At 36.1% G+C, this 19,543-nt stretch overlaps 1 protein-coding gene across 6 annotated transcripts in view; it reads right to left on the bottom strand.

Annotated features, from left to right (window-relative positions):
* Nucleotides 1–9,161: 9,161 nt before the first annotated feature.
* The window catches only part of LOC110102429 (pentatricopeptide repeat-containing protein At4g36680, mitochondrial), a 42,371-nt gene continuing 31,989 nt past the window's right edge, over nucleotides 9,162–19,543 (bottom strand). Inside the window, exon 3 of one of the 6 annotated variants that reach the window (XM_028695274.1) lies at nucleotides 9,162–9,260. In XM_028695274.1, coding sequence (XP_028551107.1) covers nucleotides 9,177–9,260 — 84 coding nt within the window. In that variant the 3' untranslated portion in view covers nucleotides 9,162–9,176. The other 5 variants (XM_028695273.1, XM_028695272.1, XM_028695275.1 and 2 more) reach the window with 5 other exon arrangements.

The following is a 19,543-nucleotide window of genomic DNA, read 5'->3' as shown; positions in this document are numbered from 1 at the left end:
TATTGTTTGTGTTACTTTCCCACAATTTGTTGATTGTGGATTACTATTTTGGTCGATTTGTGATGTTGTGAGTGCTTACTTTTCTCACACACTATAATGTGGCATATGGATAATATTATATTAATGCAATATAATATACTAGCCCTTGTAGGTGCGGAGACTTCTTCTTCTATGTTCAAAGGTAAATTTGTAAAGAGTTGAACATTTATAGAGTTATAAAAGTCTTAAATGAAGTTATTTATGATATAATAAAGAAGTCCAAAAGAATGAATCTTCTTTGAATATGATGTCCTCTTGAATTCTGTAGAAGCACGAAAATTGCCTAGCGAGCCTAAAAAATTAATTAAATAACTTCATTTTATATAGAATTGCATCAATTTATGTGTGCAAATTCAAGCTTCTTGTTGGTGGAGCTTGGTACCCTTATTTTTCTGTAGACCTTAGGTTATATATTAAGTGATATTTGTCAGATGGACATTTCTTTGTTTCATTTATATACATTATTTGTTTATTATTAGTATATGATTTGAAAATTAGAAATTAATCAATTATCTCATGGTTTCTCTCATTTATTGTGATTTTTCTTGCATATACGTTAGGCTCCAAGGATTCTATGATATTTACTATTTTAAACACCAACTCTCAACTTTTTCCAACAATAAGGGCATGCTTTTTTTTCTGCTGCAAACACTATACTCACACATGATAGTTGAAAAGAAAGGGAACCTAAGCGATAGGGCAGGAACACTATTCCTAATGATTTACAGCCTGATGTCAATTTTTTCTTAGAAAGCTGGAAAAATAAATGATATTGGTTGTATATAAAAATTTAAGAAGGTAGGACAAAATTCAATTTAAATTACATTAGTTAACTACATTTGAAACCCTGGCACCTTTTAACCATGATTTAAATTCTAAATTTTAAATCCTTCACTTTCAAGTGAAAAATAACTTGTCTATCCTACATTTTATATTAGACATTAAATCATGTTTAAAAAAAAAAAACTATGTATAGATTGTTATCCATTCCAGGCACACATTAGTCAAGATATATAATTTTTGTACTTACTTTTGGATATATAATATGGTTTATCTAATAAATTATTAAGTTAAATGTGAATTAATCTTGTCCTACTACAGTAAAGCTTAATCATAATAAATTTTGGAGTTCTTCTAGGTATCCTTCAATGATAAGTTCTCTCATCTTTTGTCCTATGAATTCAAGAAATAAATGTTCACTTCCGAACTCGTCTTTGTTGATAAATTCATAAATTTAAACCAATTCCTAAATCTTCGTATATTAGTTAAAATTTAGTTTCCAATTAATCGAGAGTTTTCTAAAGAGCTTCTCTTGAAATGTAATTAACCATAGAGGCTTATCTTTATAGCAAAATTAAAACCTTAATAAAAAAATAAACCCAAACTTAGTTCGTTAGAGTAGTGGAAAAGTCTCCGAGTTTGTAAACACATCAAATTTTTAAATTTATTTTTATTTTCAATATAATAGTTGAGTATCATTTTGGTCTTTTTGAGAAAATATTATATTCTCTATGATCATGAAAATAATTAAATCATGGTAGAATATAGATTCTATATTTTCAGAAAATATATTATTCTCTATACAGATTTTATTATAAAAAAATATACATTTTAAAATCAAGTGGTAGTTTATTTTCACAAAATTCTTTTGGTGACTCCGCTGGAGATGATTCCTCTTCACCATATTTTAATGTTACTAAATATTCATATCAATAGTATACTTTCTTTCAATTTAGGCTTAAGCTAACTTTCATTTATTGTTAACTTTACTCATTTTTCTCTTGATTGAATGTGATCAACATTCAAATGCTGGCTTATTGTATGTCAAATTTTTCATGAATTAAAATTTCATTCTCAGTTACCTTTTTTGATTAAATGTTAGTTTTGAATAACACATTATAGTCACATCTACTTATGTAGCATGGTGTTGTTTTTTGGATTGGGTCCATTCAATTAAAATCAATTCCCTAAATCTAAAAGCTAACTTTCTTCATTATGCATGCTATGGAATTTACCAGATTTAGTCCAATATTCTCCAAATTTAAATGTCTTATTTAAAGCAAAATGAGTTTAGAAATCTAGTACAATGCTTTATTTGTATTAAAAAAGTCAGAAAGTTCATCTTTAGCTTTTTCTAATAATTTGAATCTTGCATTTAACTAGTCCAAACCACTAGATGGAAATTTGGTCTGGCTTTGACAAGTTGGCACTAATAGTGAACGATTCCTCATTTATCATTATCAAGCCTAAAAAAATGTGGGCTCCGAAAATTTGGCCCCAGTCTCCGCCCGCTTTGTTTTTTCGAGGGGGAGTTTTAACGGATTAAGTTACGGGGTAAATTTTGAGAAGGCAGATGGGTTTGTAAATTAGAGGCTACCTAGAGATTTTGCCCTCATTTTGCGAGGACTTTATGATATGAGTTCTGGTTTCCTACAAGTGCAAGCCCCTATAATTAATTACCCCTCTCGATAATGAGAGAGAACTTTCAATTAGGGCTAGTCGTCAGCCAGATTCGTAGGGAATACGTATTGTCTGGCATATAGTAGCAGCATGGGTTTGGATATGGGAATGTTAAAAATTTGCTATTTAAAATGGAAAATTCATCATCTTACACTTAAAGCGGATGGTGGGGGGATGGATGATGGACCCGATCAAGATCCCATGGTTCCGTCGTCCCGAGCCATCGTGGTCCCTGGTCTACTTAGTCAGACGAGATAGTCGATCCAACCTGATAGAATGATCCTTGTCGGTAGCCATGGGTTGCTTCGTTCAAGGGTATCGTGCAGACTTGGGGTGAGTGTTTATATAAGGAGACAAATTTGAATCCACCTTAGCTAAAAGAGGGCTTTGTGCCCTATCGATCATATCATGTTGATTCATATCTCAAGGATTTGATTCCATTAAGGAACGTATTGGCTCTAGCCATAACTGGCATTTCGTGGTGCCATTTGGCAAAAAAATCACTCAGTTCAGAGGGCCCCGAGTCATAACTGTTTATCCTACGGTGTTATTTGATGACAAAACTATCGATTAGAGGACATGTACCACATCCTTACTGGTAGGAAATTATTTACGAATGGATCCTAATGATATTTGTGACTATGCATTAGCTCTATGTGAGATGAAGTAAATTTAAATTTATCCACCCCAGCAAACTGTTGCAGATGTTGAATGGATTTTTGTTTTAAGCGCCTGAATGCTTGAATTTTGATTTTAAATATTTTGGATTTTTTGTAATTTTATGATTTTTTAAAGTTTTGGATTTTGAATGGGCCTTCGGAGGCATTTTGAGTAATTGTAGTGGAGCCCTTCGATTGAGATTTCAAATTTAACGCAGCCATCATAGGGGGTGTTTGGGGTCATTTTTATTTGAAAATATTTGCATTTTGTAGATGAACCTTATCGACTCTGTCGAGTATCGATAGTGGATCGGGTTTCGTCATAGGATTTGTCCCTTTATTAGTGAATTCTCATTGTTATAGGTCCTGAAGGCCTAATATGAATGTATTAAAATAAATATACCGGTCACCACAATCATATATTTGTTTGATGGTTCGAACCCTATCGACTCCTATTGATCTACATAGAAGGATCATGTTTGAGCTTCAATTCAAATTTATTAACTTACGTAGCATCCCTAGAAGTCATGTGTATTCCTACACCATGCTCGTTGGGGCCCATGCAGGTTTATAATTGCATTTACCCCTTATGTATTCCTATGTGTATACAAAGTATGGTGCATATATGGGGCATTTTTAGATTTTTTTAGTTGTGTAGGTAACTAGCATTTTAATGCATACAACATTTCATTTGAGAACTTGTATACGCCTTCTATCTGCTAATATGAGTATTGTGGATCTGGTGGTGTGTTTTAGCAGCTTCTGAATAGAGTTATTAGCCGCTTTATATAGGTAGACTATCATGCACCACTTGTTGTTCTCCATTTTAATGCATACAACATTTCATTTGAGAACTTGTATACACCTTCTATCTGCTAATATGAGTATTGTGGATCTGGTGCTGTATTTTAGCAGCTTCTGAATAGAGTTATTAGCCACTTTATATAGGTAGACTATCATGCACCACTTGTTGTTCTCCATTTTAATGCATACAACATTTCATTTGAGAACTTGTATACGTCTTCTATCTGCTAATATGAGTATTGTGGATCTGGTGGTGTATTTTAGCAGCTTCTGAATAGAGTTATTAGCCGCTTTATATAGGTAGACTATCATGCACCACTTGTTGTTCTTCATAGGGGGATTGTAGTGCACTAACGAATCTCTTATTTTTGGATACAAGTAAATCATAGTGTTATCACCAAATTGCAACGAGATAATTCATTGTCCTGATGTAAACTCACTTTTCTCATTCACTGGGATATCTTTCTTGAAATTCGTGAGCGCTGCTTTGAAAAGAACTCTTTTTAAGGTCTACATCGTATCAGACTTCTACAGGATGTAACATCCATAACCAAATAATTGGCCTTCAAAATGAACAGGGGTATTTGGTGCTCTTTTTTCCATCTTCTTATGTACTCTGCTCACCAATGTGATTCCTCATTCATCCAACTTGCTCTCTGAGACCAGTCATCCTAGCCTTAATCATCTATAAGTTTTTTTAGGTGAATATACATTTAAGGTGTTTATCTAGTGTTAGATCTTTTCTCCCTAAGGCATTAATTTGGATATATAGGAAGGGATAATGATCTTTACCCTAATGATCTTTCCCCCATATATGTCACTCGCACATATTATCAAGCACTCTCACTAAAATAGATAACCTTTTCAACACTATCTAAAGCCATGCACAAAGTAGTAAGAGATGGAAGGTCAGGGTGGAAGCATGAGGTGTAAGAAAGAATCCTCACCTAATTTGCTATGAAGAAAGGCACGGCAATATTGCAAACAGTAACCATAAAATACAATCATATTGTATCAGGAATCATTAACAATGATTGGTTGAATATTTATAAACACTCTTCGATATATTCATAAAAAATAATATCAATAAAAATCCAATAAGAATAGCTTACTCTAATTAGTGGTTTCTCCAAATAATTAGTGCAAATACAATTTTTAATAACTTCATATTATATGTAGGATAAACTTTTCATATTATGGATAGTATAAATCAAATATGTTTGATGTATAATCATTTGGCATGAGGATGAAAGATATTAATAGATGAGTTCATTAATCGTGTAAATTTTTTTGTTAAAATAGCCTATCAACAATGTTACTTTATCTTAGATTGAAGGTTTCGTTGTCCGCGTTCTAAACATAAAAATTAAGTGCTCCTCACACTAGATGTTGTATTATTGATCTATATCATAAAGAAATCATGCCAGAATATTGATATTAGACTTCTCATGCTGATAATGAACCATATTTTAGCTCTCAAAATGGTATGTCAATAAGTTCTAATATAGTTGAGAAACAAAACATTCAAATGCTCGAGGACTTAGTTTAAGATGCAATTGAGAGCTAATTTGAACAATATACATAAAAGTAATGAAATAAGGAGGCATAGAATTTTTATGATTTGTTGCATGCTTCTCAACAACCAATTTGGAAGGGGTGTATTACTTACTCAGGGTTATTTGTTGAAGTGAGGATGTTTAAAATGAAGATAGAATATAATGTACCTCGTGAATGTCTTAAGCAATCCTTTCACCTACTTAAGGAGACTAATTAGATAGATAATATAATTCCTACAAATTTATATAATACTAAAAAATTGATTTCCAAACTTGGTTTGATATATACAAAAAAAAAATTGTTATGTTAATGGATACATGTTATACTACAAAGATGATTTATTAGAGATTACATATCATCATTGCACTACATCAAGATTTAAATCATAATTTAGGACAAACAAAAAGAAGAAGGATGTACTAATTAGTAGGTTATTTACATACCTATATTTCATATACTATAATATTTATATGTATCTATGAGCATTGTTGTACAAATGAGATTACATAACAAACATATCTCACTAATTGTTGTCTTGACCTATCTGTCAGAAGTAGAGGCCTGGAAACACTTTGACCATATAAAACTTACCTTCAGTATAGAATTAAGAAATATACGATTAGGTTCATACACAGCTGGTTTTACTCTATTTAGCCATTCTGTTTTACCTTACTCATGCTAGCCTATGATACTAATCCCTTAAAATGTTCCCCCAGAGTTTTATATGACTATATTGTTCATGTTTATGATGCTAATCATTCTATGACCACATAATTCAAAAGTAAAGATCAATGTATTCTTTAAACCTTTAATCAACAATTTAAATTTATTATAGAAAGGAGTTAGTAGATATGATATATCCATCAAATAAAACTTCATAATGAGGGCAACATTATCTTGGATAATTAGTGACTTTCCTGCATACGGCATTCTTTTAAGTGAACTTTTATTTGGTCCGGACACCTGACGTAGCTCTACGTTCGGACGCCAGTGAAATAGTGCCACATTTCTTACTTTTTACCGCGCGGCCCGACAATCCGACCCGAAACGGGCCCGGTATTGCTCGTTATTGCTTGGTATTGCTCGGTATTGCTAGGTATTGGTCAATTTTGCTCGGCAATAATGAGAAATACCATTATGTCAAGACAATACCGAGCAATACCAAGTTTTTCTAGGTATTGCTCGGTATTGCTCGGTATTGGCCTTGACAGAACGGTATTTCTCATTATTGCCAAGCAATACCTAGCAATACCGAGCAATACGCAAACATAGCAATCTAGGGTTTCGGTCCGAGTCGGGTCATCAGGCCGCGCGGTAAAGAGTAAGAACGCGTTACGACATATTATTGGCATCCGAACGTAAAGCTAGGTCAGGTCACCTGACCTAATAATTATTCCTTTGAAGTGAGCACAATTCTAGCAAGTTAGCTTCTTTACATTGCATGGAATTTACTAAGTCATTCATTTTGAAGCATAGAAGAAAGAACACTTGGTTTGACATCGCATGTTATTACCTATAAAGAATCCTTTCAAGTAAAATAATGATGTGTTTACTAAAAAAAAAATGGTGATGTTGTAGCATCCTTCGAGGTTAACCAATGAGAAAATATTTGAAAGAGTAGGGCTTTCCCTTCCAAACATAGACATGCCGCCATGAGTTTTTCCCCTTCTGTTAGCCCGTTAATAGCAAAGTAATGTTCCACCTTATATACCCAACCTTGAGCTTCCTCCCCTTCAAAGATCGTCATCTTTAAATTCCTCGATCTCGCACCCATACCCCAATGTTTTTTCCCACTATTGATTCCTCTTGTGTAGTGGTGGTGTGATTCTCTCCCTTCTTTGCATGGTAGATTTGGACCCTAAGGTTCAGCCCAATAGATTCCTTCTCCGGCCCACCATCCCTCCTATCTAGGTGGTCTCCAAAAGGCTTCGGCTTCCCCTCTCCTTGCAGCACCTCCCTCTAAATACCTTGTTGCACCTCCCATGGAAGCCATTCGAAATGATTCTTGAGGAAAAACCATCTCTACTTCATCATTGTTTTCCAAAAGTCTTTATCCTTTCGGATCAACCCTAGGACTAGCTAGTGGAGCCTTCGACTGCATCTTAATTAATTTTATCATCATGCCTTCCATGATCTAGAATCGGCTTTCCATCCAGATTTTCATGGATGAAAACTTTTCTTCCATTCAGTAATATTATTCCTTCATCCCAGCCTTGAGTTGTTCAATCTCTCCTTCCAATGCCTCCATCTTCTTCACTGTCATTCACAAATTTAGGTCTCAAACCACAAAAACAACGATGAAGGGTCTTCAATCAGCAAAAAACAACAAAGGGAGGGAATTTTGTAGTAGATTTTAGCAAGTAGAAATTTTTTTTCATGGACACGGCTCTGATACCAATTTGATGCACCTTGAAGATGAAATCAGCAAGAAAATATAGTAAAATAGTAGAGATTGAGAAATGATAGCTTATTTTTTAATTGGTACTTCAACACCAAAGAAAGATATAATAATCTATTATTAGAGAGATAAATCGTCTCTCCCACTTGATCTAAACGCAACTAGGAAGCCCTCAAGAAAACTCCATAAAATATATATATATATATATAAAATTGCATTAAAGAAGTTCAATATATAAGTTTAACAACAATAAAATGTAATCGTTTAACATAAACAATCTCAAAACATTTAAATTGTTAAGATAAATATTCCAAACAACTAGAATAATAAGTTCTAAAAAACACAACAATATGTTCTCCACCAAACAAATACAATAACTTAAACATTAAATTGTCTCATCATCTTTCGTCTCCTCATTACCCTTTGATTCATACTCAGGTTGCTGATCCTTTTTCTTTCAGCTCCACATATAGTATGAAAAAACCACTTAATCTAGGTGGAGAAGGTGACCTCTCAACTCTGTTTCTGACGAATGCATTCTTGTTTCTTCTAAAAGGATGATAAAAAAGAAAGAACATACGGTGACAGTCAAATCATATAATTTTTTTCCTCCATATTTTAGAATGAAAGCTTTGGCATTCTGCATATAATAATGGCAAGCTAACTTTCTTACTGTACTCCAACCCGACAATATACCGTAAGCTATCAGCCTCTTTTATCTCCCCCTCTATTGCACTATCTCAACTTATATCCCTCCTTATTACTCTCTCTCTCTCTCTCTCTCTCTCTCTCTCTCTCTCTCTCTCTCTCTCTCTCATTTTGTTTCTCTATCACACTCTTTATCTCACTCTTACTTTTTCTTGAACTCTCTGATCTCCTCATTCTTTGGGTCTTTCTCTTCCCATTCTATTGCAATCTTTCTCACTCTATCTTTCTTTATCTCTATTTCACATGATCACACAATCTTTCTTTGTCTCTCTCGAATGCTCACTCTCTTACTCTCTCACTATTTAAATAATGATTTCAACAAACTTACGGACAAACTAGATGCCTTAAAGGCACAAAATCATGAGCATCGTAAAACAAACCTTAAACCTAACCCTAAAAAATTTGATAGTGTATCAAAATAAATAAATATAAAGTTCTTTATACATGAAACACTAAACTCTAAAACTTTATCTATGAATTTATATAATATTGAGTGAAAAAGAAACTCTCTAAAATTGGTTTAAAAAGAAAAGGAGAAAAGAGGACGAGTTTTACCTCAAAATCTGGAAGAAACGGAGAGAAACAAGCCAAAAATGCCTTGGATCAGCGGTTGGGGGTGAAGCCTCCGTTGGCTTCTACTCTAGGCAGAAATGCATGAAAATAAGAAAAAGGCATGAGTTGGGGCTAAAATTATGGCCTTTTCCAACGGATTTTTAGGCGGAAATTTTCACAAGAAATGTTTACTTAAAATATGATTTCAACAAACTTACGAACAAACTAGATGCCATAAAAGGCACAAAATCATGAGCATCGAAAAACAAACCTTAAACCTAACCCTAAAAAATTTGATAGTGTATCAAAATAAATAAATATAAAGTTATTTATACATGAAACACTAAAACCTAAAACTTTATCTATGAATTTATATAATATTGAGTGAAAAAGAAACTCACTAAAATTTGTTTAAAAAGAAAAGGAGAAAAGAGGACGAGTTTTACCTCAAAATCGGGAAGAAACAGAGAGAAACAAGACAAAAAAGCCTTTGATCAACGGTTGGGGGTGAAGCCTTCGTTGGCTTCTACTCTAGGCGGAAATGCATGAAAATAAGAAAAAGGCATGAGTTGGGGCTAAAAATATGACCTTTTCCGACGGATTTTTAGGCGGAAATTTTCACAAGAAATATTTACTTAAAATCGGCAGGGAATCTGATGAAAAATATGACGGGTCCAGAGGATACCGGCAGATCAAAACTGCCAAAAAAAAAAAAAAAAACGGCAATAACTCAACTGGTATCACGTGATTTTTTCTATAGTGAATTGAATTGGGGATATAATAGTTCAAATTGTTTTATCCTAATTAACTAAAGGACGGTTTTCTCGCTTGTTTTAACCATTTTGGATTCCAGGTTAGAGCCGGTCAGCATTTCAAAACCACTATTCAACCTTTCAACAAAATTTAGATAGCAATTAGTATGCATCTCTTAACAAACTTGTTACGGTCCCAACCTTGCTGCCCCTCTAAGTTATAATAGAGTAACCTCAGCAATTCAATGCAAATTTGAATCCAGGTCAAAATAAAAAAAGTGCATATGGACAGTAAAACTATAGACGACAAGATTAAGTTAGAAGTTTAATGATTTTTTGCTTAAAATTCATGATTTTGAGAAGGATTTTGGCTAGGTTAAGCTATCAGCAAATGCATAGAAAATTAAGAGATACAAATTTGATTATGGATCATAAAATTCATTTTGGTTGACATAAAAGAGCAATTAATTTTGATATCACAACAAGCAAGTATATAAATCAAACTCAAATACAATGGGATTCCATCCTTCGCATGATGGAAAGTGAAGCTCTAGAGTTTACCTCCATCCAACCACTTTAAAGGAGATCCGCAGACAAATCAATTAGTAAATCAATACAACATATACTAACTATAGTACTACGATAAGCCACATAAAACAAAAAAAATTAGCCACCTCATCATTTAATAAATGCATCTCCATTTTAAAAATAAAGCTGCCAAGCTTTCAAGAAACACAACAAGTGAATCACATCATAAGAATAAGATAATCAAATTTGACAACAGTAAACTAAAAGATAAAGCTGGTTAGGAACATAGAAAATGTTCTAATAAGGATAATATAAAATTGAAAAATACTTTGCAAAGTTATTGCAGATAACATACAAGAATTTAGACCTAACACGATCGCATAAAAACAAGATCCAAATTGATTGTTGTCTTACAAGAGGTTCAGCCATAGCAAATGCAGTTATTAAATAATTATATTTTACATCAACAATGACAACAAAATGATCATTGACTTCGAAGAAAAGCCAGAGTCTATCAACTCATGCTGCCCAATGCAGCTAACTTAGCATTGAGAGAATGGTAGCAAAAGAAAATAAAAGTCTCTGATTAAAGTTAAGAACAAGTACCCTGCGCTGATTTTCTCGTTGAAAAATAAATGATCTTCTTGAATTGGCGAACATTGGTTGCTTTGAAAAAAAAAATCCAATCCAATATTTACAAGGCCTAAGGTGAAAGTTTTGACTCATGCACTTAGATGATAAAAAAATCCATAAACTATCATAGAAACTCTGTAGTAAAAGAGCATAACAGCAACAATATTAAAGTGGTCCCTTAACTTTATCAAGCAATACAATAAACCTTGGTGACACAACCTCAATTTGAAAAAACGAAAAATAAAAATGACAAATTTTTTGAGTTGTGGGGTTGTGAATCTTCATCATCATAATCTGCAGGCCAGTTTTTTCACTTGTTTTAACCATTTAGGATTCCAGGTTACAGTTCGATCAGCTTTTTAAAACCAGTACTCAACCTTTCAACTGCAACTTGATGGCAAGAATCTCTTTACAAGCCTGTTATGCTTCCAACTTTGCTGCCACACTTAGGTCATAGAGTACCCATCAATTTGCATATGGATAATAAAATTGAAGACGAAGGATTAAGTCTGAAGTATAATGATTTTTGGCTTGAGAGAGATGATGTTCAGAAGGATTTTGGCTAGGCTAAGTCACCAGCAAATGCATTTCAAAATTAAGAGATACAAATTTGACTATGGATCATATTCTTGTCAGCACTAATGTTAGAGCTATGGCCATGTCAGTTTGATGTCAAGCAACTTAAGAATAAGATTTAAACAAAGATTGCCTTGAAATGAAACCAAACATTAGACTTGTTTTCAGAAGCAAAGTTTTGTCAAAAGATAAGGGAGAACTACCCTTCAACGAGGCCAAGGAGGAAAAAGTTGTTATTGTCAAACATGCTATAGTTGTAATGTATATGGCTGAAAAGAGACCGAAAAAATCCTAAGATGCCACACTGTGATGAGCTCAAAACTCAAGATCACTAGGAAGTGGAAACCGACCTCGAAAGATCCATCCCTTTAGTGAGTTAAACATGCCATGGGATCCAAGTTCACATAAGATCCATCCCTTTAGTTGATAAAACAAATCATTTATTTTATCAAATGCATAATATAACGAGAAAACTCTCCTACAAATTTCAAGAGCATCATGCCCAGTTTAATTTAACTGGCAATAGTTCATGCAACAACAAGAGATGCCTACAATTAATTTAGTTAATTGTTTTGCAACAATAACTTATTTCTTAAAAATGAGCAGTAGAGAAATTGAAATAAACATTTTCGATCACTCCATGTTGACGAAAAAATCATTTATTTTCTCAAATGCACTATATATAGCGAGAAAATTTTGTAAATAATTGCAAGACTATCACACCTAATTTACTTTTAGTGAACCGATGAAAATATGTTGGTGAAAGTTTGAAGTGCAAAATCATCTAGGTTCATTACTAGCAAGCAATGATAGAACTATTTTTCCTACCCTAAAAAAATTAAAACTTTGAAATTAATGGCCCATTAGAATTTCATTCGCTACATTTGACACTGATGAGAACAATTTCCAAAGTCAATAGGACGTATATGCTTCTTTGAATTTCAAAGAAAAACAATGAATTAGGAACACAAAGTATAACACACTGATAGTGGAGAGCAGCAATGGAAGTGGAGAGTTTTGAATGCATGGCAAAAGCTGATGGCACAGGTTTGTTAGAGGATCGAAAGCTTTTCATAAGGCTGATGAGCTTAAGATGGATCTTGATGTGATAGTGTTGACCTTTGTATAAAGCCCAAAAGAACAAAGATGAAAATCCTATAAATCATACCTCAAGACTGTCGGATCCAAAATTTCTGCTGAAATCCCGGTTGGAATCCTCGTATCTATCGAGAAGCCATCCAAGTTCGCGAATCCCGCCCGAAATCCCGTTGAAGCCGCTGGACTCGCATCTCGTCCCGGGATTTCTGCTTGAAACTTGCGACTCGCCTCGATCGAGAGCCCAAACGCATCGTTAAATATCGCACCAAACGAAGCTCTTCCCCCGTTCGAACTCTACTCTACCGACCTCCAACCCTCTCCTCTGCCCGACACCGACACCCACGATCCCAACCGAACTCCATCTTCACTGAATCGTGCTCCCCTCTCTGCCGCAAGATCCCTTGACCGATCCCTTTTGTTCATTCTGCCAGAGAGAGAGAGAGAGAGAGAGAGAGAGAGAGAGATAGGTTCCTTGTGCCCCCCAGGAATGAGCACGGATCTTACTAGAGACGATTCAAGCCACATAACGATAAGCTCAGAGAATTGGTGCGAGACCGCGGCACAGGCGATGAAAACAATGCCAATAATTGAGAGCAAGGTATAGAAAATTCTAACCGCTCACATACTACTCCGAGAACTCGTTTCAACGCATTCGTCGAGACAAGAATACGCACCCTATGACAGCACTTTTCTTAGCGTAGGTGGGGAGGGAGTGGGCGCGTCCCGACGCTTGCGACGATAAAGGGTTAATACACCTAATTCCATTCTTCGAAGATTCTGATCGTACTCTGTGATTTACGAAACAAAGTCCGCGAGCCTATGCAAATACTGGCGGTTTTATATAGTTCTGCTGGATGTGTCCTAAAAGGGATCACCCATACCAGGTGCGCATGTCGGCTCACCTGGAACTTTGCATCAGCACGAATGCGAGGGATACCAGAGCCCCCTCACAGAAGCCTCTATCCATGTGATCGCGGCGCAATTTGGCGGGCGAGAGACGAGAGCGTCTTGAATTGATATAAATGCAAGAGATGGACACTTTTCAAAAAAATAAAAAATACTTTTTTTAACAAAACAAATTATAAACCTCCACTTTACAGCGCACACAGCTTTCTAGCGTGCGAGCTGGTGGATGGATCGAAAAATATAGCAGACAAACCAAGTTCAACCTGGCTGATGCTCCGACTGTACGATCTTACTTATAAGAGTGTCCACACGCCATACCCAAATAGGGTCACGCTTGAGGTCTATAGGTGGTGGGAACACAGGTCCTTGGCAGTAATTATAATTCCTGAAGTACGTTTTCCCTAAACGGGGAGACCCGAAAGGGCAAGCCGAAATCATCGGGTGAGGAAAAATGACAAAATGTTGCACTATTCTTATACAGAAGAGAATAACGATCTAAATCACTCTTTTTTTGAACACTGAAGAAAATAGGTTTGGACACATTTTGAACAACCAAGTGGACTTTGGGAACTATGCTCGAACTCAATCAGAGTGAAGCTAGTAATTTGCATTAATCTATAACACAATATCAAAGCTAAATCAAGTAATGTTGTAAGGAATGAGAACTGGTTCAAACTTGCGGATCAAAATGTGAACTTGAACAGGAATATAACTTGGACTGAAAACTAGAGAACTTGATTGAACTCATATTGAATCCGAGACTTGAACAATGAAAGACCACAGGGTACTTTGATTTGAGACTACACAGCCAGAACTTGTATTGGACATAAAGGCAAATGATTAACAAACAATTTAAATGCTAACGTGAAATAAGTTTAAACTTGAACTTGATGTGGAAAATTCGAGTGTAGCTTGTGATAATTGACATATCAAGGCTTGTGAATAAAGACTTATTCAACATTTATGAACTTGTAGTAGGATTAAGAACTCAAGTAAAGACTTTGATCAACACCTAACCAAGAAGAGTATGATTTGAGCATACTGGACTATTGAACTCAAGTTTGAATCGAACTACACTCTAAGACTTACATGCAATAAGCTTTGGACGACAAGACTACAACGCAAAAACTTGAACTTGCTACTCAACTTGAGCCCAGAGCCAAATTCAAATGATTGCTAATGAATTCAACCATATTTCAAAGCCGCTACCACAGCAAGTCTAAGCATTGCAGATGCAAATTATAACGAATGACGAGAGCGACCCGAATGTGCCTCATAATAACAAAATATCTTGAGAAGATGATAATAATAGAGGAACCTTTAACACAAAATCGAAATGCTCACTGAACTTTTCTGTAAAGTCATGGGTAGAGTCTGAAAGAGAAGCTCCAACACATCTGATGCCTCTTTGAATGGCTTAGCAACACAGGCTGGGTTAAATAGGGCCCTCATCCCTATAAGGGGGCATAGATAAGAGAAGACATCAGAAACACATATAGAACAGGTAACCTAATAGTGAAGGAGTAAGTTGTCGCGTCAAGGACAGGAGGAGGATCTTATTCGACACTTAGAAAACCCTCAAGATACATGACACACTAATATGACTGCCATCCGGGCGAGCACAGCTCAAAAAGGCAAACAAAAGCATTTTGGAGTACCTAGTCGTTTTGGAGATGTCAAACCAGGATCACGTGAGAAATCTGACAACTGAGTAAATGGGTTACACGAACGTAGTCAAGCACACAAGCAAATGACTTCTATAAGTGCCATCACTAGATGAGGTTACGAGGAAGCAGATCGCAATCACGAAGAAAGAAGGAATTTTAGAATGGAGAATTACTTGCACATAAACATACTAAAATATGAATATTCGAAGTGAGAGTGAGGCGAGCAGAACTATAGAGTCGCTTCCACTAGCAATCAAAAGACCACACCACCAAAATGTAACGAGAGGGATGTGTAGTAGGCAATTTTCCTTGAGAAGAGACTCCACAACTAATAAGGCAAGGAGTCACGGACGCAAATTAATGATTCAATAGAGGACTTGTTGCGAGAAAGAAGTTATCGTGAATATATCCTATAATCCAAAACACTAGACCGAACCAGAAAGCAATGATTTGCAATGAGCAGCATTCTGCTAGCGAAAGAGTAATGAATTAGGCCAAAAGGAGAAATCTCTTATGCATGTAATATGAGATTAATTGTCAATTGAAGACTAGAAATGCACCCAGTTTCAAGAAGGCTTCCGTAATCAATCCGTGCTATCTATGACAGAAAGAATCAAAGCGAAAAATAAGCTTTGGGATGGCGCCGAGTGCTAGAAGGATGGTTTCTATCAGGAGGTTCAGTAAGTGAAGGCGTACGTATCATCCGTATGAAGCAGCGAAGCAAATTCTATCCAGAAGCTCTACGACCACCGGATACCGACAAAGTAGCAGCCGTAAAAGATCTGGAGCCGGAGATCGATTGAGGTCAGTGACTTCCCTAGCCGATGACTGCTGAGCTGAGTGAGCAATCCCATAAGGCGTCTAATTCCAAGAATAGCCTAATAGGACTCTGGTGGTGAAGATGTTGAGAGTGAATGCTAGCATTCCAGGCTTTTTCCTGTCTGCGACGAGGGAGTAAATCGAATGATCGAATTGAATTGGTATATCTTGTAGCGACAATTTAGTTGCTTGAAATCTAAAAAGGTTTGTGGGTAATATACCATAATCGCAATCCTAAACTCCGTTACGTCAATTTTTGAGCTCAGTGAAGCGTACAGTGAACTTGGTTATTGTGGTTGTTTTGGATGTCATGATATTTTCATATGATGATTGCATATGGTGATCGTCTGTCAGTTATTATTAAAATATATTTCTCTTTTTCCAACATGCATAGGAATAGACCTCAATATTATATGGTAACTCTTTAAAACCCGTTATGAATTGTGAGAGATAATCCTCCTTGGATACCTTAACTATCAAGGTTGTTAATCAAAGCATTTTGCTATAATTTAACAATGTGGATAGGGTCGGATGCCAGAATGATTCCCCTGGGCAGGTCATCTAATAGATGCGAGCAGAAGGCTGAACAAGTCAAATATTTCTAATGTGTGTGGTCGATTACCCGATCCTTATCTAATCCAAATCCAGCGAAATCAAGAAATAAAAGGAAATGAGAGATCGGACAAAGAGAGTTTAGTATCTCGATAAGTGAACCACCCGAACTTTCCAAACCAAATCTACGTGTGAGAGAGGACCAGTATATTGTTGTTAATTAAATTCATATCAGGCGTACCCTCCAAAGCCTTTTAATACAAAGAATTCACTTACAAGGCACAAAAAGCCTACACAAACTACCGATCCTCTGTCGACAGCACTCGTATAAGATTTTCTACGAATAAGATACAAGGCTACAAATCCATTAAAAGTGAAAATATGACGGCCCGGAAACTTAGCCCAACACCATACATGGCCAGCTACTAGTTGATTCAATAATTCTCAACCAGAGGGGATTCTTCCAAATTAAATTTGTTCAAATGCCATTCCAAATTATCGCAAAAAAAAAAACGCAACAATCCCCAAAATCTCAAATCTCACTAAAATATTTAAAAATTGAAATAATCCATCAACGCCAGCTTTAAACGGCAAAAATCCATCCGCCCTCCGCCACAATTTGCTGAAGGCGGACACAATTGAAATTTACTCTAAACTTACAGCAAAATAGCCAAATGCCTAGTCGAAAATTCACTAGGATCCATCTCACAACGCACAATCTCTTGCTAGTAAGGATGTGGTAACGTGTCCTCTAACCGACAGTATATCGCCGCACATAGTAGAGTTGTCACTAACAGGTAAACGGTTATGACCGGCGGGGCCTCTAACCATGTGGTTTGGCCGTTCCACCCCGTCCCGCCCCCCCCCCCAAATGGCAGCCACAGATTAGCGGTTATGGGCCAGAGCAATACGCATCCTTATGGACATTAAATCCATTGAGATATAGAATCAAATAGGGTATATTGCGAGTTAGGTACTCACAGCCCTCTGTCAGAACTAAGGTGGTGGGAAGTGAGGAGGTCCAACTCAGATTTGATTCCCCGTACAATATTAGGAACATCTCACACATTCAATCCTAATGAAGTAAGAGCTTGATAACCGCCCTCCCCACGGGTCTATCCAAGATTCCTTATGGACGAAGCAACCGCATATCGTTCACCGGAAGCAATCTAGTGTCCTGCATACCACTCGACAAAAGGATTAACTCGGAGTTCCTTCACTCTGTCAGTTGTTGGGTACATCGAAGAGTGAAGCCTCGAACCTTCTCGCCCATTGGGGTGTAGTCTGACGACATCGAAACCACTAGAAAAGGCCCCAGAGCGTAATAAGCTCTCTCTCCCTCTCTACCCTCGATCCTACCTCCTCGTGACTAGTAATCCGCCTATTCCAGGTAGAGGAGGGGGTCCTTTATTCTGGCCGGCCGCTTTGCGTCAGCTTAAAACCTTCAATCATGAAAGAATGCTAGTTTGGAAAAATGCTTCCCTCAAGACTGGAATGTGCACAACCTCGCAAGATATACTATCAAGTAGCGAGGAGTTGATACGTAGATGGCACCGAGCTATGATGGATACTGCATGGCTGTAATTTCTATTTGGTGTTATGGGTTTGTTTTGCATCGTTCGGTGAGTATTTACATTGTCATTGTCACCATAGTTGCTTGCGTTATGTCTCCCCTCTCAAGTAGTTATGGCTTTGGTATTCTTTTCCACAAAAGTTTTAAAACAATACGCCCCATCTTATGTGTCGAATTTGTATGAGAAACCAAGAAATTAGACTTTTTTTTTTTTGTATTTTTCCCCTCCTAAAGTTTGAAACGTAAGCGAAATTTGTTTGTATCTTGGTCTTATAACAATAATAACAACGCAAAATTAATTTTAAGTGTGTGTGTATAGTGTGGTTTGAACATACATTTCATATTTTATAATAACTCAAACTTATATCAATAGGCCCTATTTACTTCGTCCAAGAAGTATTCCCAACAATTCAACTATATCCAATTTCCCTCCAAAATGCCTCATAGCGCCCCGCTGTGCCTTAGCTACTCCACCATTAATAAATCCTGCCCACGACCCTATAGCCCGTATACCTCAATTCCGTATCTGAATTGTATCGACTGCCGCCTAATCCTCGAAAGTTCTCTCTCCGTTTAGTCCGGAGAGGGTAATTTAACTATAAGGCTGCGCTGCTATAAGGAAACCCCAGCAATCAAGATGCATTTAAAGTCCTCATCTTCACTGCAATAAATATGAAGGGCGAAATCTCTAGGTATCTTGTGTCTTATCTTTCTACAAAGCCCATTCTAGCCTTTGCCAATTCTATTTTTCTTTTTTTCTGTGATTTGAGAAATACATAACAAATTAATTATTTTATTTTCTTTTCTTTTTTTATATTTTTTTTAGTATTGGTCAAATTATCCTATAGAGATTTGCGTTTGTTTTAGAACCAAAATTCCCCTCCAGGGGCCGACTTCTTTCTCGCCGAATAATGAAAAGCGGCGATCTAGGCCGGGGCCGAATTTCTAGGGGGGGGGAGCCACAATAGCATTGGCTTAGTCGTGTTGGATTAGCATCATATTGATTATTTGGTTGTAATTGTATTTAATAAGACATGTATTTTCGAAATGAAAAGTAAAAAAAATAATAATGTATTTTGATTTTGAAGAGAACCTGGTTGGATCAAATCATGAAACAAAACAAACTTTTTAAATTATTAAGAATGGCATTTAAATGCAAAGTAGTTTCGGTATATTTCTGAGGGCCAAAAAGAGATACAGGGTACAGACTAATGCAGATAAGGGGGAATAACAATACGACAAGTAGCAGATGAGGGCATCAT

This window comes from Dendrobium catenatum, unplaced genomic scaffold (genome assembly GCF_001605985.2).
Source record: "Dendrobium catenatum unplaced genomic scaffold, ASM160598v2 fragScaff_scaffold_621, whole genome shotgun sequence".
In the NCBI taxonomy this organism is placed as follows: Eukaryota; Viridiplantae; Streptophyta; class Magnoliopsida; order Asparagales; family Orchidaceae; genus Dendrobium; species Dendrobium catenatum.
Note: the sequence above shows the minus strand (reverse complement) of the source record. Positions and strands in the feature narration are given on the sequence as shown.